Source organism: Balaenoptera ricei, chromosome 19 (genome assembly GCF_028023285.1).
Source record: "Balaenoptera ricei isolate mBalRic1 chromosome 19, mBalRic1.hap2, whole genome shotgun sequence".
Classification (NCBI taxonomy): Eukaryota; Metazoa; Chordata; class Mammalia; order Artiodactyla; family Balaenopteridae; genus Balaenoptera; species Balaenoptera ricei.
The window spans coordinates 5935189-5958549 of NC_082657.1; the positions used below are offsets into that span (position 1 = coordinate 5935189).

At 54.7% G+C, this 23361-nt stretch overlaps 3 protein-coding genes across 4 annotated transcripts; all 3 read left to right on the forward strand.

Moving 5' to 3' along the window:
- The first annotated feature begins 5088 nt into the window (after positions 1–5088).
- NKG7 (natural killer cell granule protein 7) lies at positions 5089–6164 on the forward strand. 2 transcript variants are annotated; one of them, XM_059905991.1, is made up of 4 exons: positions 5089–5356; positions 5433–5579; positions 5667–5801; positions 5906–6164. In XM_059905991.1, exons 1-4 carry the CDS (start codon positions 5200–5202, stop codon positions 5962–5964), a joined length of 498 nt encoding a protein of 165 aa, XP_059761974.1. In that variant the 5' UTR covers positions 5089–5199; the 3' UTR covers positions 5965–6164. The 2 variants fall into 2 exon arrangements, with proteins under 2 accessions (XP_059761974.1, XP_059761973.1); XM_059905990.1 differs by having other exon boundaries at positions 5433–5801.
- A 1964-nt stretch (positions 6165–8128) lies between these two features.
- CLDND2 (claudin domain containing 2) lies at positions 8129–9571 on the forward strand. Its single transcript, XM_059905993.1, has 4 exons — positions 8129–8297; positions 8647–8784; positions 9088–9207; positions 9458–9571. Exons 1-4 carry the CDS (start codon positions 8129–8131, stop codon positions 9529–9531), a joined length of 501 nt encoding a protein of 166 aa, XP_059761976.1. The 3' UTR covers positions 9532–9571.
- Positions 9572–10250: 679 nt separating this feature from the next.
- Positions 10251–22257, forward strand: ETFB (electron transfer flavoprotein subunit beta). Its single transcript, XM_059905961.1, has 6 exons — positions 10251–10393; positions 17219–17377; positions 17720–17878; positions 18663–18725; positions 20680–20838; positions 22044–22257. Exons 1-6 carry the CDS (start codon positions 10337–10339, stop codon positions 22212–22214), a joined length of 768 nt encoding a protein of 255 aa, XP_059761944.1. The 5' UTR covers positions 10251–10336; the 3' UTR covers positions 22215–22257.
- The last annotated feature ends 1104 nt before the right edge of the window (positions 22258–23361 follow it).

The window sequence follows — 23361 nt, forward strand, 5'->3', positions numbered from 1 at the left end:
ACCCAAACGTGTGCCCCGACTTCATCTGGACGTCAAAGTCAGGTCACTGAAGAGGAGGGGGAGGGTCTAGAGGCCTGAAATCCTGGTTCCTAGGGCCTGGTGGAGGCAGTTGAGGAGACCCAAGGCCCCAGCCACCAGGGGGGGTTGTTAGAGAAATGGAATATCCATTAGAGAGACTTTTTGGAGTCTAATAAAACTGACGGAAACTACTGACGTGTGGTCCCTGAGGGGTTCGGGTGGAGAGAAAGAGGGGTGAAGTGTGGTGAGGGGGGCAGGGGTGGTGGCATTAGAGTAGACCTGCCTGCTCAGTTCCTGTAGGGATGGGCACAGAGATAAATTACACAGTCCCCACCCTACTAGGTTCACCATTTTTTTTTTTTTTTTGGCTGCACCCCTCGGCGTGTGGGATCTTAGTTCTCCCGCTAGGGATCGAACCTGGGCCCCCTGCAGTGGAAGTGCGGAGTCCTAACCACTGGACCGTCAGGGAAGTCCCTGGGTTCAACTGCTAGGAAACCCATGTGTAGGTCCAATTCTGATGGGTGTGCTTTTTCCCCACACCACCAAGCGAGTAACTCAATTCTGACACGATCTCCCTAGAGAAAGTGTCAGATCACACAAGTGAAAGACACAGCCCTAGAAGACCGCCTTCCACTTCAGATGCCAATCACAAGCCCAGGTTGTCACTTGTGCGTCTGACCAACCAGCAATAGACTAGAGGTCCCAACAGCCCCCTCCTTGGGTTTCATTAATTTGCTAGAGCAGCTCCCAGAACTCAGCGAAACATTTTACTTACTAGATCACCAGTGTTTTATAGAAGGATATAACTCAAAACAGCCAGATGGAAGAGATACACAGGTCAAGGTAAGTGGGAAGAGGTGCGGAGCTTCCGTGCTTTCTCCAAGTAGGTCACTCTCCCCCAGAAAGCACGTGTTCACCAGCCCGGAAGCTCTCTGAATCCTCCTCTCCTTCTGGGTTTTTCTGGAGATTTCATTACATAGTTATGATTGATTAAATCATTGGCCTTTGGTGGTTGAACTCAATCTCCAACTTCTCTCCCCTCCCAGGAGGTCAAGGGGTGGGACTGCAAGTTCTGACCCTCTAATCATGTGGTTGGTTCCCCTCGCTCTCACAACTTAGGAAATTCCAAGAGTTTTAGGATCTCTATGCCAGAAGTGGGGACAAAGACCCAACAATATATATTTGTTATAAAACATAATATCACAGTAGGATAATACGATAAATGAAAATATCTGTGGAACTTCCCTGGTGGTCCAGTGGTAAAGACTCCACACTCCCAATGCAGGGCGCATGGGTTCTATGCCTGGTCATGATAGGGACAGAATAAAGGGACAAAGTAGGTAATTAAATAGGGGATTAGTTAAATAGGGGATTTACTTACACTAGGGGATTGTAAGTAAAGAAAAAGTATGGGAGACCCCTGTAAGTTAATGATCACTTAAGAAAGCAGGTTTGCTTAACCACAAAACCAAGCAGGCTTGCTTAGCAACAAAACCATGCGACAGAAGCATGAGACATGCCCCAAACAATAAAACAATGGTGGCCTGAGACCCACATCCTGTCCAGTGAGCTCAGTAAGTTCATAACCCCTATGACATGCTCTCTGCACACATAAAAAACAATAATTTATGGAAAGGTGACATTTCAAAGTGAAAGACCCTCATTGTAGATGAGACCTGAAATAATTTTTCCATAGTGCCATGACAGTCCTGGCTTGACCATGTAGGGACAAAAAAACTCCCCTGCCCAACTTGGAGGCGGAGCTGATGATGGAAGCATGACGACTACTCAAGAATGAGGAAGAAGGCGGTCTTCTCCCCCTCCCCTCTTTTCCTTTGATTATAAAACGGTAGCCCACTAAGTTCTCGGGGAGGCACCCTCTTGCCCACCTGCTTGTAAGCCTCACAAGTGTCCTATTCTAATAATCTAATAAATCGCTTCTTATCTCACCACTTTGCCTCTCGCTGAATTCTTTCTGTGCTGAGACAACCAGAGCTCCTTGGAGCCCTCCAAAACGCCACTGAGAGAATTCAGCCTGGGAACTAAGATCCCACATGCTGCCCAGCACGGCCAAAAAAAAAAAAAAAAAAACTGTGAAAAACAACCTCCTTGCCCACTCGCGCCATCTCCAGTTGGCTCTCCCAAACTCCTGTCCCTTCCCTGGATGGACCCTTCCAAGGAGAAGCACCAGAACTCTGATCTGCACCTCGTCCTGCACCTGCCTCTTCATCCATCATTCATGACCTAGATCTTCTCTTCATTCACTCATTCATTAGTTCATTCAACAAACGCATGCCAACCGCCATGAGATTTACTAAAGCTTATCATAAAATAATAAGACTGGGCTTCCCTGGTGGCACAGTGGTTGAGAATCTGCCTGCCAATGCAGGGGACATGGGTTCGAGCCCTGGTCTGGGAAGATCCCACATGCCGCGGAGCGCCTAGGCCCGTGAGCCACAACTACTGAGCCTGCGCGTCTGGAGCCTGTGCTCCGCAACAAGAGAGGCCGCGACAGTGAGAGGCCCGCGCACCGCGATGAAGAGTGGCCCCCGCTTGCCGCAACTAGAGAAAGCCCTTGCACAGAAACGAAGACCCAACACAGGCAAAAATAAATGAATAAATAAATAAAAAATAAAAATAAAGGAATTCCTTTAAAAAAAAAAAAAGACTATTTAGGGAGGCTTATTCCAATAATAAGAACATTTATTACAGCCTATGCTAGGAACTGTTATATTAATAGAGGCTTACTCCCTAGAAATATTTATTGGGACCTCCTCAAATAACAAAAATACTCTATTTATAGAGGCTTCCTCTAGTAATAATAGCAACTGAAGGCTTCTTCTCTAATTAGAATTTATTGAGGCCTATTTAAGTAGAAATATTTACTGAGACTTATTCCAGGAATCATATTTATAGGGGCTGACTCTAGCAATAATAATGATGTTATAACTTCAGACTCGTATCTCCAACTACTTACTCAACATTTCCACTTGAAAAGAAGCGGCATCTCAATTTCCGCATATCTGAAGTTGAGCTCCTGATCTCTCTTACACTCCGCATCTCCTCCTCCCGTGGTCTCCCCCAACTTAGTAAATGACAAGTCCATTTTCATCTAGCTGCTCAAGCCGAAAACATTGGGATCGCCCTCCATAGCTTTCCTTCTGTTACATCTCACATCTGATTCATCAGCAAATCGTGTTGGCTCTACCTTAAAAATATATTCGGAATTTGACCCCTTCTTGCTCAACCATGGTTACCCCCCGATCCAAGCCAACATCATGTCTCACCTGGCTTATTGCCACAGACTTCTAATCAGCTCAACCTCAACCCTTACCCACACTCCACCCAACCCCTGCCCCTGCAGTCCATTCTCTACACAGTATCTAAAGGATTTTTTTTTCATTTTTTCTTTTTTTAATTTAATTTTTATTTTATATTGGTCAGGGAACTAAGATCCCGCAAGCCATGTGGTGTGGCACACACACACACACACAAAAGTAAATAAAATAAATAAATAAAAGGATGGGATTGAATTTGTTGTTGGGAATGAGAATGGGGTTGGGTTGGAGGGTAGGGACGGGGCTAAGGATGGGACTGGAGCTGCCTGCAGTTGGGATGGGGTCAAGATCACAGATGGGGGGAATTCCCTGGCAGTCCAGTGGCTAGGACTCCTTTCTTTCACAGCTGAGGGTCAGGGATCAATCCCTGGTTGGGGAACTAAGATCCCACAAGCCATGCAGTGAGGCCAAAAAAGAAAAAGAGAGAGAGAGAGAGAGGAGAAAAAAAAAAAAAAAAAAAAGAGAGAGAGAAAAAAAAGATCTCAGATGGGTTCTGTGCATGTGATCACCACATGCCCTCGGCTGCGACTTCCTGAAGGTTGTCCGGCTGCTAATCACAGGAGCCATGTCCAGTGCCATTTTTGTGATGGCACCCCAGCTGCCCCAGACCTGGATCCCCTTCTGGGAGCCTGTCCTCATGAGCATGTTTTTAGGACTGGCCAGTTACCCCACTGGTGAGGACCTGGGTGAGGGATGGGGGCCTGCAAACTGGAGTCTCCAACCGAGGAAGAGGACCCAGCCTCCTGGGTCACTCTGGTTCACCCCTTCGCCAGCTGTCCTGGGACCGTTAGCTCAGCTCATCTGCGGGACAGAAGTCCTCTTCCAGGTCATTCCTGCTTCATAGAGGTCAAGTTTGTCTGGGCCTTCTACCTGGGCTGTGGCACCTTCACCTTGTATTTGAGGTGGGGCCCAGGACCTGATGCTGCCGTGAGGGGAGGGCCAGAAAGTCCTGCACTGACATCCTTGACCCCCAACTCCCGCTCCCTGACCACAGAAACCCAGATCCTGTTGATGAAGCGCACCAGACTGAAGGCCTTGCTCAAAACAGCACTAAGTGTGAACTCATGTGTCAGATGAGGATGTGGGCACGTCTTCCCTCCACAAGCTCAAAACTGCGATCTCTGTTTACCTGCCCTGGGCATAAGCTCCAAGCAAGGAGCCGGGAGTCTGAGTGTCCCCACGCTCAGGACCTGGAGTCTAGGTCTCCTAGCGGCTTCCTCCTTCAGCCCCAGGTTTCCTAGCCTCCTGCCCCCTCCTTTTATGGAGACCCTAGAATTGGGGCCCCCGTCTGCCAGAACGGAAGTTTGCAGAACCCACAGGAAAGAATGATGCATCCCCCAACTGTCCCCTCTGGCCACACCTCCCCCTCCCATTTAACTCACACCCTGGCCTCACTCACCACACCCCACCTCTGGGCCTCCCAAGCCTCTCTCTCACCTCTTCCAGGAAGCCCCCTCTGGGTGTGGAGGGCTCCAAGGGCAGGAGGCATAGAAACTTCTGTAGAGACAGAGAGGCACGTCCCACCCATCCAAACCACTGACAATGTGACATCTCCAGGGCCCTCCCCCCCACCATATACTGTGAGGGGAACCTCAAGGGGTGGAGGGGGGGGGGCGGGTGCCGATGAAAGCCGGGAAGGGAGGATGTGTGACAAGAGTCAGTTGCCAGGAACTGGGTGAGACCAAACTAGTCTGATCTGAAAGACCACAGGTCCCCCAGCTGCCCCAACTGCTTGAGTCTCCCAGGAGTCCGGGGGGCGTAGCTTCCTCCTCTCTCAGAGACCCAGGAATCTGCATCACCAGGCTGTTCCTCACCCAGGACCCAGAAGCCCAGCCTTCGCCCCATGGAGCCCTGCCGGTCCCTGGCCCTGCTCACGAGCTCCCTGGGCCTGCTGTCTCTCTTGGTGGCTCTGAGCACGAATTTCTGGTTTGTGGCCGAGGGGCCCAGCTCCTTGTCTCACTCGGGCCTCTGGCCAAGGGGGGATCAGGGCTCAGTAAAAGGTAAGGGGGAGCGGTCTCCCTCGGGGTGGGGAAGGGCCTGAGGGGACGGGCACTCAGCGGTCCCGTCTCTGAGCAGGCTATATCCACGTGACACAGAGCTTCTGCATTCTGGCTGCCCTTTGGGGCCTGATCTCTGTGAGCTTTCTGATCATGTCCTGCATCCCTTCACTGTCTGCCCCTGGACGCGGCCCCATCGTCTCGACCTTCCTAGCCTTTGCCGCGGGTAAGGACTCCGGGCTGCGCTTGGGGCGCTGGGACCTGGTGAGTTTCTGCGGAGGGGCTGAGCCGTCTCTCTTGTCTCCGTCCCCAGCCCTCTCCCTGATAGTGGCCATGGTGGTCTACACTGTCGAGCGGTGGAAACAGCCTGGACACCCCCAGATCCAGTCCTTCTTTTCCTGGTCCTTCTACCTGGGCTGGGTTTCAACTGTCCTCTTTCTCTGTGCAGGTGACTGCTGCCCTGGGGAGTTCCAGGGGGTGGATAGGGGCCCAGCTGGGGGCTCTGAGGGAGCAGGGCAGGAGCAAGGGTCTAACTTCTCTCTGCCAACCCAGGTGGCCTGAGTCTGGGAGCTCACTACGGGGCCCACCGGCCTGGCTATGAGGCCATGTGAACCACAGGATGGCTTTGGCACTCCATTCTCTGAAGGCATCATCAGGAACCACGAAAATAGCTGGCTCTCCTCCCTGCCCTGACTCCCAGCGTCTGCAAGCTCTTTCCTTTGTGTCTTCATTTATTCAACAAAAATTCGCTGGGATCTGGTTATTCCGAGGTTAATGCTGCCACAGCAGGAGACGACGCTCCAGCTCCAGAGTGGATGACACTGGGCACCCAGAGAGGAGTCAGTCCTGCTACCTGCCCTGCCCTAGAGATGCTCCCACCAGAGTGGGGACCAGTGTGGGCTCGGGCATGGCCCCAGGGCCCTCGTCTCTCCATCCTTTATCTCTTTTCTTCCCTTCGTCTTTCTCCCTTTAGCTCTTTTCTTCTTGCCCCCTCTTTGATTTTGTCACCCTTGCCTTCACCCTTAGTGTGCCTTGCTCATTTCATTAATAAATTCCCTCCTGGGACTTCCCTGGTGGTCCAGTGGTTAAGAATCCGTGCTTCCACTGCAGGGGACACGGGTTCAATCCTTGGTCAGAGAACTAAGACCCCGCAAGCCGCGGGGTGCAGCCAAAAAAAAAAAAGAAAAGAAAAAGAACAAATTCACTCTTTCAGCTGGCTTTTCCTGAGTGCATCCTTTCTGCTGGGCCTCCCACTGGGATGCTGAGGTGAGTCAGATCAGGCCCTGCCCGCCAGGGGCTCCAAGTCCGGTGGGGGCAGGCAGAGCCCAGGGCGGGTACGGCAGGAAGACTGGCTGTGTCTGGAGGAAGGGTGCGGTGTGGAGGTGAGCTTTCTGGGGAGATGGTGTTTAGGAACTTCTCCAGGGCCGAGGGAAGGTAATGCAGGCAGAGGGACCCTAAGGTGAAGGCGTGGAGAGGCTGGGAGTTCTCAGAGGATGGAGAATAGTGCTTTGTGGCCCACTGTAGAATGTGAGGGTCCAGGGAAGTGAGGATGGAGAGGCGGGTAGGAGGCAGCGCCTCTAGCCCAGCAGTTGACTGTCTCTTGAGGGTGATGGGGAGCTAAGGGTGTGAGCAGGGGAGGGACAGCATCTGGTCTGGGTTCCAGAAAGCTCCTTCTGGGGCCCATGGGGGAGGCTTGAAGGGGAGAGAAGAGCTTGGCAATCCAGCAGGTGGGACATGAGACAGGACAAGGGTGCACTGGGGCCAGGGCATGAGAGGGAAAGGAGGGAAGGAGCCAGAAAGTTTCAGGGGGTGGGAGGAACTGGACTCAGGGATCCAAGGGCTTTGTAGGGTGAGAGGCAAGAAGAGGGCAAGGATAGTGCCCGGGGGTGTGGTCCAACTAACTGGATGGGATGATGGTGTCCTCCCTGGTTTGGTGGAAGATGCTGAGCTCAGTGGGGGTGTGGCTGAGTGTCAGGGTCTGGGAGACGGTCAGAAGCAGGTGAGGACCTGGGCTGGAGATGGAGTTTGGGATGCTCTCAGAGCATCAGAGGTCACTGGAGCTCACCTGGTAAGAAGATGCAGAATGGAGTTCTCCAGGAGAACCGGCCTTGAGAAGTGGAGGGAGGGGGAGGGGCAGGAGGCTGCATGGGGGCCTGGGAGGGCACAGAGAGCTGGGGACCAGGAGAGCTTATGGGGTCAAGGGAAGAGCAGTTTCTAGAAGGACATGGGCTACCATGTCATGGCCCTCAGGGTCCCCCAGACTTGCCATCTGACTCTGAGCTGTCAGTTTGCCAGAAGAGCTGCCTCTGTGTGTGTGTGTGTGTGTGTGTGTGTGTGTGTATGGGTGGGTGGGTGGTTATCTCTTTAAATGGCCACTAGAAGAGGGGGTTCTGGAACTCCTGCTGCCTCACAGAGACCCAGTCTCCCTTCCCCCACCCTCTGGGCTCTGTCTGAGAAGCCCTGGGAGCTGTGGGTGAGTCATTTAGGTGGGTGTGTGGTGGGGAAGGCAAGGGACAGGCCAAAGTCACGTCCACTGGGGGATGGAGGTCTCTGGAAGGCAGAGGTTCCTAAGCAGTGATGCCTGAGGGGGCAGGTGGTTTTGGGTCTGAGAGGGGCCTGAGGGGGGTGGTCCCAGAAGTAGGGGCACCAGGCAGGGGTGCAGGGGTAGCCATCTGGGATACGGAGGGACATGCAGGAAGGGGTCTCAGGGACCTGGGGGTGGGAGGAGCGTTGGCCAGTCCTGCACGTGTGGTCCTAGGCAGCAGCCTCCCTGGCATGGGGGTGAAGCGGAGCCTTCAAAGCGGGGGCACCTTGCTGGGCTTCTTGGCCAACATCCTCACCATTCTGTCCACGGCCACCAACTACTGGATCCGTTACTCTGGGGGCCACAGTGGCCTGTGGCAGGAGTGCAGCGGGGGCACCTGCTCCAACATCCCCTGCCAGAGTGAGGCCCGGCCGCCCAGCTGTCAGACCCTCCCCCCCTACTGGAGAGACAGCCCCCAGCACTGACCACAGCTGGCCCCCTCACCTGACACCACAGCCCGGCACATCCTGCGGTACCCCCGCCCCCAGCCCTTCCACTTCAGCCTAAGATCCGGCTGCCCCTCCGTGACCAGGCCACCAGGAACCCCAACTCGGGGACCCGCCTCCCTGTTGCAACATTAACCGCCGCTCACGATGTAACTTCCAAGTCCCCATCCAAAACCCTGACTCTGCTCCCAGCTCCGAGCCGGCGGATGGGGGTGGTGGCCAGGAGCGGCGCCAGCGGGGTTGATGCGGCCCGCTGTCCCCAGCCATGCTGGCGGTGACCGGGGCGTGCATGGTGCTGGCGGCGGGCTGCAGCATCGTGGGCTTGGTGATGGGGCTGCGGATTCTGTGCCAGGAGGGCGACTCGCGGGGCCGGACCACGAGTGCCATCTTCTTCCTCTGCGGTGAGATGGCATAGGGTGGGCCTGGTAGTTGGAGGAGGTAGGGGCCCAGGGGTCGCGCGCGACTAGAGGCACCAGGAAGAGAGCCAGAGACCCGGGGCGGCGGGGGAGCTCGGGGGGGGGGGGGGGGGCGGAACCAGGCCTCGAGGGGGAGGAGCTAAAGAGGCGGGGTCAGGGGCGGGGCCAGGGAGGTGGGGGACGGGAGGGAGGGCAAGAAGGGCGTGGTCTGAGGCGGTGGGCGCCGTGAGGGTGGGGCCTGGGTGCAGCCCCCTGGCCGCCCTCACCTGGCGGGTGGGCGGGGCCCAGGCCTGCTGCTGCTGATCGCCATGACAGGCTACACAGTGAAGAACGCATGGAAAAACGACGTCTTCTTCTCCTGGTCCTATTTTTCGGGGTGGCTGGCTTTACCCTTCTCTGTTCTCGCGGGTAACCTGGATAACGGAAGAGGGTGGAGAGGAGACTGCCCCGAGGACCCCCCCCTCCCTGCAGAGACTCCCCAGCTGTCCTCCCAGGAAACACCACAGTGACCTCCCAGGGACTCCCGAACACACTCCTGGGCTCCCGCGGACCCGACAGAAACGCCCTGGGAGCCCCAAACCCCAGTCCCCGGGGCCCTTCCGGCCATCCGCGCTAGGACCCACCCTCCTCCACCCGCCCTCCGTTCCCTTCCCGCCAGGCTTCTGCTTTCTGCTGGCGGACATGATCATGCAGAGCACGGATGCCATCAGTGGATTCCCCGTGTGCTTATGACCGCAGCTGCCTGGGGCAGAATAAAGGAACTGCTTCCATTGCCGCGGCTCCACGTGCCTTTCTGGGGGACCCGAGGACGCGGACACGGGGGTACCTGGAGGCTCAGGGAGGAAGTAAGGACACGAACCTATAGGGAACGTGGAGACATGGGGGGACACGGGAACGGAGATTCGGACACGGACAGGACAAGGGTTTTGATGGGAACAGGGACAGGGGGTAGTGGGGTCAGGAGGGGACAAGGGCTCGTGGAGAGGATGTAGGGACACAGACATCGAGGAAAAGTGGAGACAGGGACGGGGGAGGACGGATATGGGGGAACGTAGAGGCACGTTCATAGAGGGGATGAGGAACACGGGCATGGAGAGAATGGGGGGACTCGGACACATAGGCACCGCGACTCGGAGAGGCGAGGAAGAGGTGGGGAGCTAGGGGAGAGGGCTAATCCTAGGGCACTGGGAAAAGCTTAGGACGACTCGTTGGAACTCCTCCCTGGCAGCGCTTCCCTCCCCCGCAAGACCTTTCCCCTAGTTCTCGGCCACGCCCCCTTCACGAAGCAGTTTTTCCCTTCCCCTCCGGGTTCCGCCTCTCTCCCCAGGCTCCTCTCCCCATTGGCCCGCATCCGCTTGCCGCACCGCCCTCCCTTCCGGCCTCCTGATTGGTCCTTTGTCGGGGCGGGGAGGCGGGCACCGCAGTGGTTGACTGGCTGGTGACACGGGGCGCAGGCGCAGAGAAGGACAGGGGGCGGGGCGTCCGGACCGTGAGGCCGAGGGTGAGGACCGACCCGGCGGGTCGCCGCGGCGGGAAGATGGCGGAGCTGCGCGCGCTTGTGGCTGTCAAGAGGGTCATCGACTTCGCCGTGAAGGTGACCGGGCCCCCCTCTCCCTCCTCCCTGAGCCCCGCGGCCGTATACTTCCGGGGTCAAGAGCGCACACTGTATGAGGGTCTTCTGGTACCTCTGATCTCTGCAGCTCTTCCCTCAAACGTCAAAGTCACACCTGAGGGCAAAGATCAAGAACTGAGAGGTTCTGACGCCCCTTCCCTCTTCATTCAAACCCAGCCCTTCTGGGTCATGACCCCGTTCCCCTTCCGCCAGTTCTGTACTCACTCTCTTGAGAATCGTCTGCAGGGCGAGTTACCTTCTCTATTTCTTACCTGCTGGAGGAGCCATGGTTCCTGTTTAACACACGCAGAAACTGAGGCACAGAGGGGTCACTCAGCTGGGAAGGGGCACAGCCGGGATTCCTATCCAGGTCCCTCTGACTCCTCATCCCATCTAGTGCTTTGCACACAATCCAGGCTTTTCACCCACTCGGCTGCATTGGCTGTTCAGCACAGAAAAAGTGCTGTCATGGAGGTCCTGTGGGAACCCAGAAGCTATCACAGCCCCAGGGCAGGTGAGGAGACTCTGGCTGGGAAGGGAGAAGTGTGTTTGCTAGACATGAAAACCAATCTGACAAGTTGGTGGTCTAGCTCACAACCTCCACGAGAGGGGTGGAGGGCAAGGTCTCTGAGGGCCTGACTTGTCCCCAGACAGAAGCTGGTCCAGACAGAGGTAAATCAGACACAGTCCCTCAAGCCACTTTGTCTCAACAGTTGGCCTAAACCAGACTGAAGGCAGTGACTTTCCATCCATGTATGTTCCCACCCCGCAATGCCCATCAGACTAGGAGTCCACCTCTGTGTCCCCAGCATTGCCCAGTACAGGGCCTGGAGGCCTGACCCTAGCATGAAAACTTAAGCAGTCATTAACAACTCAACATTTAGTGGGTCCTTATTATGCACTAGGCAGCGTTCTGGGTCCTTGATGGAGATGAACCTATTCAGTCCTTTCAATACCGTCTAGATTTTTTTTTTTTTGGCCATGCCAAGTGCCTTGTGGGATCTTAGTTCCCCAGCTGGAGATTGAATCCGGGCCACGGCAGTGAAAGCGCAGAGTCTTAACCACTGGACCTCCAGGGAATTCCCCTGTTTAGATGTTATTAATCCTGTTGGACAGGTGAGGACACAGGTCTGTGGAGGTTCTGTTAGCTGCCGGATCACCCGGCTAGGCAACCGCAGTCAGGTCAAAACGCAGCCAAGTCCTGCTCTCACTCAACAGCCACTTGGCCTAATGACAGCTCTGGCAGCGTGTGGCAGGGGGGTTGCTTGTTTGAGGGACAAGCTCGTCTTGGGGTCCTGGGACCCGATTCTTCTGGTGTCCTTCCCAATCTGACTGTCCCTTTGGGCTCCCATAGCCTCCCTCTGCCCCAGCCCTGGGCCCTGGCCTGAGATGTCTGGGGTCATGTCTGTCTCCCCCGCCGGACAGGCTCACATTTGACTCAGCTCTGGGTCCCAGCGTTGCGCAGCCCAGGACCTGGCCCATGGGTGCCTCTGGTGTTCGTGCCGAATGGGGAAGTGTGAACTCATTCTGACATGAGCTCCTGTACTTTTTCGCAGTGTTGGCAGGGCCTGCCCCTTCCACAGTGCCCCAGGGCATCTCCCTGGACGTGTCTGAAACGAGTGATTCAAACGCTGCTAACTACCTAATCACCAAACCGGGCACCACCCCAGCCCTCCTTCCCTCATCTCCCAGAGCCTGTCATTTCTCAGCCCCGTCCCCCCCCACCCCGCCCTCTCCATCTCTCTGCCCTGCTCCCTCTTCTCCAGCAGTTCAGGCTTCATCTTCTTCTACCTGAACCCTCACCGCTGTCTCCTCCTGGTTCCCCAGTCTCTCCCCTCCAGTCTGTCCCCTCCCAGCCTGCGTGTGGGGGGCTTCCTGCCCTCAGGGCTGACCATGCCCCTCCCCTCCTCCTCATCCCGCCACTCCCAGCACCCTGAGGACAAAGTCCCCGCCCCTCCGCCGGGTGCTCGAGCCCCTTCGCGGTCCAGCGCTGGCCCCCTGGCCCTCCATCGCCCCTCTGTGCCTCCCAGCTGCTCATACTTTCCTGACAGACCCGGCTGCTGCTTGCCTCGGGCCTCTGCCCCTGCTGTGCCTTCTGTCTGGGTGCCCTTCCAGCTCCCCCCTCCCACCTCTGCTTCTCACCCCTCCTTTGTCCTGCCTAACTCTGATCCCACTGGTTGTAATAGGGTGTAGGGATTCTCTGGCATCACCACGTCCAGGAAGCCCCCCCCGCCCCACCGCCCCATCCCCTCAGGCTACCCTGATGTGTCCTTGGGCGCTCCTGCAGCCCCCTGGGCTTGTGTCTCAGCCCTTCCCACACTGGATGGAGATCCTGTTTGCCCAGTTGTCACCCCCTGCGCCCAGACTGGCAGCTCCTTTCGGGAGGGGGTGGTGGTGTGCAAGGTCTGACCCAGCATTGCTTCCTCACTGCCTTCCAGACTTTCCTCAAAAGTCACCTTGTCTGTGAGGCCTTCCATGGTCACCTGCTTGGCCTCTTTGTGCCTCAGTTGACCCATCTAGCAAATGAGGGTGGTGCTGGCAGTAACCAACCTCCTGGGCTGTCCGGACGGTTAAATGAGTTAACGCCTATAAAGCCCTTGGAGGCTTGCCTGCCTGCCTGTTTCTGGCTCTTTCTTTCTTTCTTTCTTTCTTTTGGCAGCGCTGTGTGGCATGCGGCCAGCCAGGGGTTGAACCCATGCTCCTCCATCCCCCAGCACTAGAAGCGCGGAGTCTTAACCACTGGACCACCAGGGAAGTCCCCTCTGGCTGTTTCTGTTGAGAGTTAATTTGTTACACCTTAGAGAGAAAGCCTGGAAGCTTCACTGAATCATCTCCCTCAATTTATAAAACATCATTATTTAAAAAAAAAAGACCGTCACTGATTTTTCAGGCCAACCATGGTTTCCCGACTTACGTAATTTAACTAAACAGTGTTTTTGAAGCTTGAAATCAACTCAGGCTTCAAAGGTCGTCCATGGAGAAGGTGAGCTGGCACGGGTCCCTGGTGCTGGAGAGCTCGCACCCCTTCCTCCTTGGGGGTCAGGAGTCTGGGGCTGAGAGTCCTGCCAGGGCCGGAGCAGGCTTGAGGCGCTCTCTGGGGCCCCCTGGCTTCCCGGTGAGGCCTTATACTGATGGACTGCTTTCCTATTTATAAAGGGGAAACTCCTATCTTGGATTTTATTTTTTTCATGAAAGACAGGGCTTTGGCCTGTTAGTTTCCATGCTGTTTAGTAAGTGTTTGATGAACGGACAGGTGCAGGTTTTAATGCATGACCCTTGTGAGCAAATTCTCATTCATTCATCCGACAGATATTTCCAGTGCGTCCACCACGTGCCAGGCACCGTTCTAGGCCTTGGGGATACGGTCATGACCAAAATGCCCGTAAATCCCTGTCCTCGTGGAGTTGACGATCTGCTGGGGAGAAGACAGCTAATCAGTACAGCATATGTCATATGGCAGGTGTGCTCTAGAAAGAAACAGAGGAAGGGGGCGGGGAGAGTTAGGAGGGATGCAGTTTGAGGAAGATGACCAGGGAAGGAGGTGAGGGATGGAGCCAGGGGCGTGTCTGGGAAATTCTGGGGAAATCCTGGGTGACATGCCCAGCCCAGGTTCCAGTGAAAAAAAAAAACATGGACTCAGCGCATGGTGTTTGCTCCGTGGCTTTTTCTGTAAAGTGCATTTATTAAGTTCTGGGGTTTGAGCCTTACTGTTGGTGCTAAGGTGACTTTTTCAAAATGAAGTGACAGTGATAGAAAGTGCGAGTTGTCCTTTTCCTCTTTCTCCTCCTCCTTTTAATGTTACCGGTCCCTGAGGTACAGCCAGACTGGGGGACCCCTGCCTGAATCCCACATTCCCATCTCAGTTCTGTCCGGTGGATGGGAGGAATCACCGCATCCTTCAGCCCCAGAGAAACAGGTACAGGGAAATAGTCCCAGAGAGAGAGTCCCTGCTGTCAACCCACATCTGCTCCGGCCAAGGAGAAGAAAGAGGTCAGGTCCCGAGCCAGATTATGCAGGCTCCCAAGCCAGGCTTCTCTGGAAGTCTCTCTCTCAGGCTACAGCCAAATTCAGCATCCTCGCCCGCTGTACTAATGTACCCACCAGAAACCCGGGAGTCCTGCTAGACTCTTCCCTGTCCTCCCCCAGCACCCTGTCAGTTTCACCCCCACAGACTTCTCCAATCCATCCCCTTCCACGTGTGGATAGGTCATCCGAGCCACTGCCACGGCTGCCCGAACCACTGTCCTCTCTTATTTCGGTGACCAACAGCTGCCCAGCTGTCTCCCCACTTCCGCTCTTGCCATCTTTCCAGTTTTCTACACCAAGAATCCAGAACGACCTTGTACAAACTTAAGTTGGATCCACTCACCTCTTTACCTTCCCTTGTTGTTCTTTGGACCAAGACCCAGCTCCCCGGCCTGGCCTGCTGGGCCCTGCGCGGTTGAATTCGTTTCCTATCGCTGCTGCAACTAGTTACCATAAACTTAGTGGCTCACAGCAACACAGATTTATTCTCTTACAGTTCTGGACGTCAGAAGTCTGAAACGAGTCTACTGGGCTAAGATCAAGGTGTCAGCAGGGCTGCATGACTTCCGGAGGCTCAAGAAGAGAATCCGTTTCCTGGCCTTTTCCAGCTTCTGGAGGCCACCTGCGTCCCTTGGCTTGTGGCCCCTTCTTATGTCTTCGATCAACAGTCTAGCGTTTTCTCTCTTGGACCCTGACGCTCTCTCCCCTCCCTCTTTCACTTATAAGGACCCTTGTGATTACTTTGGGTCCACCTGGATAATCCAGGATAATCTCCCTCTCTCAAAATCCTAAACTTAATCACTTTTGCCAAGTCCCTTTTGCCATGTAGGTGACAGTCACAGGTTCCAGGGATTAGGATGTGGGCATCCTGAGGATCTGTTACTGTGCCTGTCACCCCGGTTCAGCCCCTGCCAGCTTCTCTGACAGCACGCTGTGTTCCCCTGGCCGCACCAGCCTCCTGGGACTCCGCAAACCTCAGGGCTTTTGCACGTGCTCCTCCCCCACCCCCAGCACTGTCCCTCACACTTCACCTGCTCGATGCCAGTTCCTGTTTCAGGTTCAGCTCAAGTGCCACTGCCTCAGGGAAGCCTTCCCTGATAGCCTCCAACATCAGACTGGGTCGGGCCCCGATCGTGCCGTCTCACAGCTCCTGGACTCCCCTTCAGGAATTGTCAGGTGGTACAGCAGGGGACTTGAGTGCTTGGGGCGCAGAGCACTGCTGACTGGCCGTGTGACTTTGGGACACGTGCTTCCATTCGGAGCATCAGTTTCCTCGTCTGCCCACAGGGACAGCGACAGCTCCTGTTTCACGGGGCTGTTGCCAGGACTGATGAGTTAGGGTGCGTGTGATTGCTTAGAACAGGGCTCCTGCGAGATGCTCCTGCAGTGGCCAATACTGTCGTCCCTGTTTGCTACCAAGAGGATTGTAGTGGGAGGAACAGTGGGCCCCCCTGGGCCATGAAGTTCCTCATCCATGGAACCTGTGACTGTTAACCTTCTTTGGAGATAGGGTCTTTGCAGATGTGATGGAGTTAAGGATTTTTTTTTTTGGCTGCACGGGGCGGGTTGCGGGATCTTAGTTCCCCAACCAGCGACCAAACCCAGGGCCCTGGCAGTGGAAGTGCGGAGTCCTAACTACTGGACCACCAGGGAAGTCCCGACTGAGTTAAGGATCTGGAGATGGGGAGGTTCTCCTGGATTCCCCAGGTGGGCCCTAAATGCCATCTCAAGAGTCCTTATAAGAGAGGAGTCGAGTTTTGACACACACTCACTCGGAGAAGGCCGCACGAAGACGGAGCACAGAGTTGAGGGTGAAGTGATGCCACCCCAAGCCAAGGAATGCTGGCAGCCCCTCCAAGTTGAAGAAGCCAAGGAATAGATTCTCCCCTTGAGCCTCCCGAGGGACCGCAGCCCTGCCGACACCTTGATTTCACAGCGAAACCTGTTTTGGCCTTCTGGCCTCCAGAACTGTGAGACGGTAAGCCACCAAGTTTGTGGTCATTTGTCACAGCAGCCTCGGGAAACTAACAGAAGCAGTAGTTAGTTGTTCCTGCCGTGCCCCCCTGTGCCAGACCAGGAGCTCCGGGGCCAGCAGACCTGTCTGCCTTGCACACGGTGGTGCCTAGGAATCCAGCGCAGGGCCAGTGTTCAGTGAAGACTCACCATGTGAGGAAAGGAATAGACGAGGTTTGCTTGCCCTTGACCTTAGCCTGTTTGGCAGAGAGAGGCTTTCAATGCTAGTGTTTTTCAGACTAGATCTTAACCATGTGTCGGTCAGGAAAACCATGTGGCAGGCTGGCATTTAAAAAAAAAGAACAGAAAATGTCAGGGTATGGTGTATAATGGAAGGGTTAGAATCGATCACCGAACCTTGCATTGCCTTGGTATTTATGTTTATGTATAAATGTATGTTGTGCATTTATAATACCCTTGGGGATATTGTAACATGTACCTCTCACAGTGGGTTATGGTCAAGAAAAATTTGAGAAACACTCTTTCAGGCCCCAGGAACAGCCACAGAGTAGGACGAGCATGGCAGACGTCCCTGGTGCTCAGCGAATGTCTGAGTGAGGAGGTGACCTCCACCCGTCTGTGAATTCTCACCCTCTCTGTCCCTGGAGCTGTGGGACCCTGGACAAGGCCCTGCCCCTTTCCAGATCCCTGTGGTCCCCGTCCAGCCTGTGCGAGGCTTGGTGTCCCGGCCACCGCCACCCACCCCCCGACCCCTGCCTTCTCGCCCGCTTCCCCCTGACCCTGCCACCTCCCCTCCCGGCTGAGCAGATCCGGGTGAAGTCCGACGGGACGGGTGTGGTCACGGATGGCGTGAAGCACTCCATGAACCCCTTCTGCGAGATCGCCGTGGAGGAGGCCGTACGGCTCAAGGAGAAGAAGCTGGTGAAGGAAGTCATTGCCGTCAGCTGCGGGCCTACCCAGTGCCAGGTGCTCGGGGGCCTGGGGAGGGGCTGGGACCCCAAGTCCCGGGTCTGAGGGTGGAGGGACTGGGGCCTGGACCCTGGGTCTGAGGGCGGAGGGGCTGGGGGCCGGGACTCCTGGGTCTGAGGGCGGAGGGACTGGGGCCTGGACTCCTGGGTCTAAGGGAGGAGGGACTGGGGCCTGGACTCCTGGGTGTGAGGGAGGAGGGGCTGGGGGCCTGGACTCCTGGGTCTGAGGGCGGAGGGACTGGGGCCTGGACTCCTGGGTCTGAGGGTGGAGGGCTGGAGACCGGGCTCCTGGGTCCCCCTAGGGCTAGAAGCCAAGTCAAGCCCCTTCTCTGCTCCGCAGGAGACCATCCGCACCGCTCTGGCCATGGGTGCAGACCGAGGCATCCACGTGGAGGTGCCGGCTGCGGAGGCGGATCGCCTGGGTCCCCTGCAGGTGGCCCGGGTCCTGGCCAAGCTGGCAGAGAAGGAGAAGGTGGACCTGGTGCTGCTGGGCAAGCAGGTAGGTGACAGAATCGTGACTCCAACTGGCTGAAGCCAAAAAGCAAACTCATTAGGTTATGTAACAAGCTTCAGGCACAGCTTGATCCAGTCCCACGTGCTCTACACTCCTCTCCTCTGTCTTGGCTTCACTCTGTGTCTCTCCAGGCTCACATCCCACCAGCCTAACAAACCCAAGAGAAAGATAAGAATCTCTTTCCCAAGGGCTCCAGCAAAGCTTCTAGAGCTGGCACTTCATTGGTCCAGCTGGAGACATGTGCCCATCCTTGAACCAATCACTGGGGTCAGGGATAAAACGTTCTCATTGGCCCAGATGCCATTTCATCTAGTTCCCTAGTGTGACTGGCACAGGGTTTGGCTAGAGGGAGGCCTCTGGAATATTTAGACAGGGGGCAAAGATTTGGCATCTGGGATGCCAGGTGCCCTCATGTGCTCCTGGACAAGTGACTGCCTATCTCGGGGCCCAAGTGAGGGGATGGGATCATTCTAGACCAGGAGTCAGCAAACTGTGGTCCATGGCCACCACTGATTTTATAAATAAAGTTTTATTGAAATGCTACTGCGTTTGTTTACATAGATACTTATTGTCTATGGCTGCTCGTGCAATTGACTATGGCTGCTCGTGCACTGGTAGCAGCAGAGTTGAGTGATTGTGACAGAGACCTTATGATATTTACTACGTGGCCCATTAGGGAAAACATTTGCCAGCCTGCATTCTAGAGAAAGGCCCAAATGGTACGTGAGAAGCTCCGTCATTGTACAGTCTTCTCTCTTTCCCCACCCAGGCCATCGATGATGATTGTAACCAGACAGGGCAGATGACAGCTGGATTTCTGGACTGGCCACAGGTGAGGCCGGAGTTGGGAGCATCTGCTGAAGGCCAGGCCTGGGGGCTCAGAACACAGCCACCCCTGTCCTTGCCCTTCTGGAGGGAGGCAGGTGTAAAGCAGGACGGCCACTCCAGTGGGCAGGAAGGAGGGGCGCACAGCCAGGACCCCAGGCCACATCTGGGCCTTCACATGCCGCTTCCCCAACCTGTTGCTCCTCAGCCACACCACTCAGCCCTGCCTCAGGGCCTTTGCACTGACTGTTTCCTCAGCCTGGAGCAGGGTTCTCTCAGATCTCCTCAGGGCTTTTCACTCCCCACCAGGTCTCTCCTCAGACATCGCCTCTTCGGAGAGGCCTGCCTTGCCCACTGTCTATGAAAGTACTCACGCCCCCTCCCCAACCCCACGTTTCCCATTCCAGTCCAATAGAAATGCAAGCGACATGAGTCATTTAAAGCTTTTCACAGCTACATTAAAAAAGTAAAAAAGGCCAAATTCATTTTAATCCTATATTATTTCACACAATATATCGATAATATTATTTCAACATGTCATCAATAGAAAAAATATTGAGCTGGGAATTCCCTGGCGGTCCAGTGGTTAAGACTCTGCTTTCACTACCGAGGGCCTGGGTTCAATCCTGGTTGGGGAACTAAGATCCCACAAGCCGCGCGGCGTGGCCGAAAAAGAAAAAAAGAAAAAAAAAAATTGAGTTATTTTACATTCTTTTGGCTTTTGGTATGAGGTCATCGAAAACCAGTGTGTATTTTATATTTACAGCACATCTCAATTCACATGCTCAATTTCCATAAGAAATACTTAGATTCCTAATACTCATTGTTGAAAAAGTAGATTGACGCGTCCAACTTGTTCTAAACAGACTTAAACGTTTTCCAATAACTGCATCAAGTATCCTTTTTTAAATCAGCTTTATTGAGATAAAACTGACCTGTACAATAAACTGCACACATGTAAAGTGTACAGTTAGGTAAGCTTTGACACGTGTAACACCTATGAAACCATCACCACAATCATGATAATGGATCTTGCTTATTGGTTTTAAAATGTAAATTAATGAAATAAAATGAAAAATTCCGTCCCTCCCTCGATGGAACTAACCACATTTCGCGTGCTCAGAAGCCACATGTGGCCAGTGGCCACTGTGTATTTACTTGGTTACCGGTGGTCTTCACTGCAGGATAAATGCCCCCAAAAGCTGGGTCCTTGTCGGTTGTGTTCATGGTGCATCCCCAGAGCCGGGCTCATGGGACATTCCAACTAAGACCTGAAAGATTTGTCCAGTGAATAAGTGAACAGAGAGAGCAGGTTGGTTAGACAGAGAGGGTGTAGGTCACGTCAGGAAATGGTGGTTCAGGACCGAAGGGCAGAGGAGCCTTGGGCCAGAGGGTGGGTGCCGAGGGGGCCCCAGAGGATGTTTCGAGGATCAAGGTACACAGGAGGCTCTGTTGTTGGCTCAGCAGAGGGACCTCAAAGGGAGCTCCTGGGGACAGAAAGGTGTGTAAATGAGACCATGACATGGAGCCTGGAACCAGGCTGGACACATTTTTGAGCCTCTCTCTGCCTCAGTTTTCCTCATCTGTAAAATGGGAATAATAGCACTTACCTCATAGAGTTCCTACGAGGATCTGATGACTTAATACAGTTGCTTGGAACAGTGCCCAAAACTCAATACATGTTCATTATCATTAAGGAAGGGAGATCCAACGGGCAGGTTCAGGACATTAGGACCTACACCCTGGGTCCCAGGAAAGACACCCTCCCCTGGATTTTGGAGTTCCCTTCTTGTGGCTTCCTCCTGTTTTTGAGCTTGATGTCTGTAGGTCACCTTGCGGGACTCTCCCACTTCTGTTCTCATTCACTGGCTCATCCGTGTGGCGTGCACTCAGCAGTGGCCTGCTCTGTGCCTGCCCTGGGTTAACCTCACCTGTGCTCCCGCAACGCTGTCCCTCCCCAGGGCACATTCGCCTCCCAGGTGACAATGGAAGGGGACAAGATGAAAGTGGAGCGGGAGATCGATGGGGGCCTGGAGACCCTGCGCCTGAAGCTGCCTGCCGTGGTGACCGCTGACCTGCGGCTCAACGAGCCCCGCTACGCCACGTTGCCCAACATCATGGTGAGTGCTTGGCAGATGGGCCACTGGGGGCCTGGGGACAGGTGAGTGCTGCAGGCCCAGTGCCTCCCTGGTGGTCAGGTCGGAGGAGAGAGGACCCAAGGGACGTCTCCTCCAAAGGAAGGGGTCACCCGGTCAGTTTGACTAACGGAGCGGGTTCACTGAATCATTTCTGCCAGTAGTGAGAGTTCGGGGTCGGGGGGTGTGGCTGTTTTGGCGAACAGGGAGGGTTTGCTGGTTACCTCAGCCAATAGAAAGGCTTCACTGGACTCTAGGAAGTGTTCCCCTGTCATTCCAACCAATGGGAAAAGTTCATTGTATAATCTTAGCCAAATAAGGAGGATTCATTAAGTCATCTTGGTTTGTCAGGGAAGGTTCCCCCGGTAATCATTACCAACAGGAAGGAATCATTTAGGCCATCATGGCTAACTAGGAAGAGTTCATGGGGCCTCTTGGCTAACAGGAAGAGTTCACTGTTCACCATGGCTCTAGAATGGGTTCATTGGGTCATCTCAGCCAATAGGAAGAGTTCAACGTATCATCTCAGGCAATACGGAGGGTTTAGTGTGTCATCTCAGCCAATAGCGTTTAATGTGTCATCTCAGCCAATAGGGTGAGTTGTCATCTCAGCCGAAATGGAGAGTTCGGTGTGTCATCTCATCTGATAGGGGGCGTTCAGTATGTCATTTCATCCAACAAGGAGGGTTCATTGAGTCATCTCAGCCAATAGGTGAGTTCAAGTGAGTCATCTCAGCCAGTAGGAAGGTTTCAGCATGTCATCCTAGGCAATAGGGAGGGTTCAGTAGGTCATCTCATCTAATAGGGAGGGTTCAGTGAGTCATCATCTCAGCCAACAGGGAGAGTACAATTGGTCATCTTGGCCAAAAGTCTATTGAGTTATTATTGCCAGAAGGATGACTTTGCCAGTCCGTTCCAGCCAGTGAAGGACTTCCCACGGCGGTTGACTAAAGGTGGGCTCCCACGATAGGAGGGCTCCCCAGGGTATACCAGCCAGCAGGGATGTAGCAGGAATTGTCCACAGCAGGTGTGGCCCTGTAAGAGGTCACGTGTGCCCTGGCCAGTGGGCAGGTCCAGAAGGGTTCAGCCAGTGGGAATGGTTCTGCGGACGTGGCACCCATGGAAGGGGGCTGCAGGAGTGTGGGCAGGGGCTCGGGCAGCCCTGTGAACCGTGGGCCTCCCATGTGCAGAAAGCCAAGAAGAAGAAGATCGAGGTGATCAAGGCTGGGGACCTGGGCGTGGACCTGACCTCCAAGCTCTCCGTGATTAGCGTGGAAGACCCACCCCAGCGCACGGCCGGTGTCAAGGTGGAGACCACAGAGGACCTGGTGGCCAAGCTGAAGGAGATTGGGCGCATTTGAGCCCTTTCCCTGAAACCCGGCAATAAAACCATGACTCTTCCGACGTCTGTCTTTGTTAACTCATTCCCCAGAAACCCATTCTTTGATTCATTCAACAAACATTTACTTAAGTCTCCTGTGTGCCAGGTCCTGTGCTGGGTGACACTGGGGAACCAGGGGAGTCACATCCGGCCCCTGCCTGAGAGGAGCTTCCATGGTGAAGGGGGCACAGACAATGGGGCCAGGCTCTTGTTGAGACTTGGGACACGAGAGGGAATGAGGCCGGAAGGTCTGGTCCTGGTTGGGGAGACAGACAAGCAACAGACAATCAAAACCTAGTGTGAGGATGAAGAGCGGGGGGCTGGAGTCAGACATAGTGATTTTAGACCCTCACTGTCACACTTACCAGCTGTGAGATCTTGAGTGAGTTACTTCCCGTCTCTGATCTTCAGTTTCCTCATGTGGACGATCGAAATAGTAAGAGCTTGGTGCAGTGGTTGGGGGCCTAGGGTCTAGATCCCAAGGCCCTGGGTTCAGCTCCCAGCCTGGCCAGTCCCTGGCTCTGAGAGGACCTTTGGCAGGTTCCTATTCTCTGAGCCTGGGTTTCTTCCTCCATCAGGTGGAGTTAGTAATAATACCCATTTTCTGGTTGTCTGTCATGGCATGACAGACCTCTCCACAACTTGGTGGCTTAAGCCAAAAATCATTTATTTTGCTTGTAAATCTGAAATTTGGGCAGGGCTTGGCGAGGACAGCTTGCCTGTCCTCCATGTAGCATCAGTCTGGGTGGCTCAAATGGCGTGTCTAAGATGCCTCGGTCATGTGCCTGGCAAGCTGGCTGGGGATGTTGACTTGAGCTGGCTGTTGGCCAGGGACCATGATTCCTCTCCACTGGGATGATTGAGCTTCCTCACATCATGGCGGCTGGGTCCCGAGCGGGAGCATTCTGTAATGCGGGAAGTGGAGCATGCCAGTCTCTCAAGGCCTAGATGCAGAAACTAGCACAGGGCCACTTGTGCTGTACTCTCTTGGTCTGACAGTCACAGAGCCTACCTAGATCCAAGGGAGGGCGAGATAGACCCTATTTCTTAGTAGGAGGAGGGTTGAATTTGTAGCCATTTTTAAGCTACAAAACCTGCCCCATGGATTGTTTTTTTTTTTTTTTTAA

What these genes read in the sequence shown, in the direction of transcription:
- NKG7 (XM_059905990.1), top strand. Translation starts at nt 5,200, where the DNA reads ATGGAGCCCTGCCGGTCCCTGGCCCTGCTCACGAGCTCCCTGGGCCTG. An exon ending in GGATCAGGGCTCAGTAAAAG is followed by an intron (nt 5,357 to 5,432) that starts GTAAGGGGGAGC and finishes GTCTCTGAGCAG; the next exon opens with GCTATATCCACGTGACACAG. An exon ending in TGTCCTCTTTCTCTGTGCAG is followed by an intron (nt 5,802 to 5,905) that starts GTGACTGCTGCC and finishes CTGCCAACCCAG; the next exon opens with GTGGCCTGAGTCTGGGAGCT.
- CLDND2 (XM_059905993.1), top strand. Translation starts at nt 8,129, where the DNA reads ATGGGGGTGAAGCGGAGCCTTCAAAGCGGGGGCACCTTGCTGGGCTTC. An exon ending in CTCCAACATCCCCTGCCAGA is followed by an intron (nt 8,298 to 8,646) that starts GTGAGGCCCGGC and finishes CGCTGTCCCCAG; the next exon opens with CCATGCTGGCGGTGACCGGG. An exon ending in ACCCTTCTCTGTTCTCGCGG is followed by an intron (nt 9,208 to 9,457) that starts GTAACCTGGATA and finishes CCTTCCCGCCAG; the next exon opens with GCTTCTGCTTTCTGCTGGCG.
- ETFB (XM_059905961.1), top strand. Translation starts at nt 10,337, where the DNA reads ATGGCGGAGCTGCGCGCGCTTGTGGCTGTCAAGAGGGTCATCGACTTC. An exon ending in TCATCGACTTCGCCGTGAAG is followed by an intron (nt 10,394 to 17,218) that starts GTGACCGGGCCC and finishes CCGGCTGAGCAG; the next exon opens with ATCCGGGTGAAGTCCGACGG. An exon ending in CCACGTTGCCCAACATCATG is followed by an intron (nt 20,839 to 22,043) that starts GTGAGTGCTTGG and finishes TCCCATGTGCAG; the next exon opens with AAAGCCAAGAAGAAGAAGAT.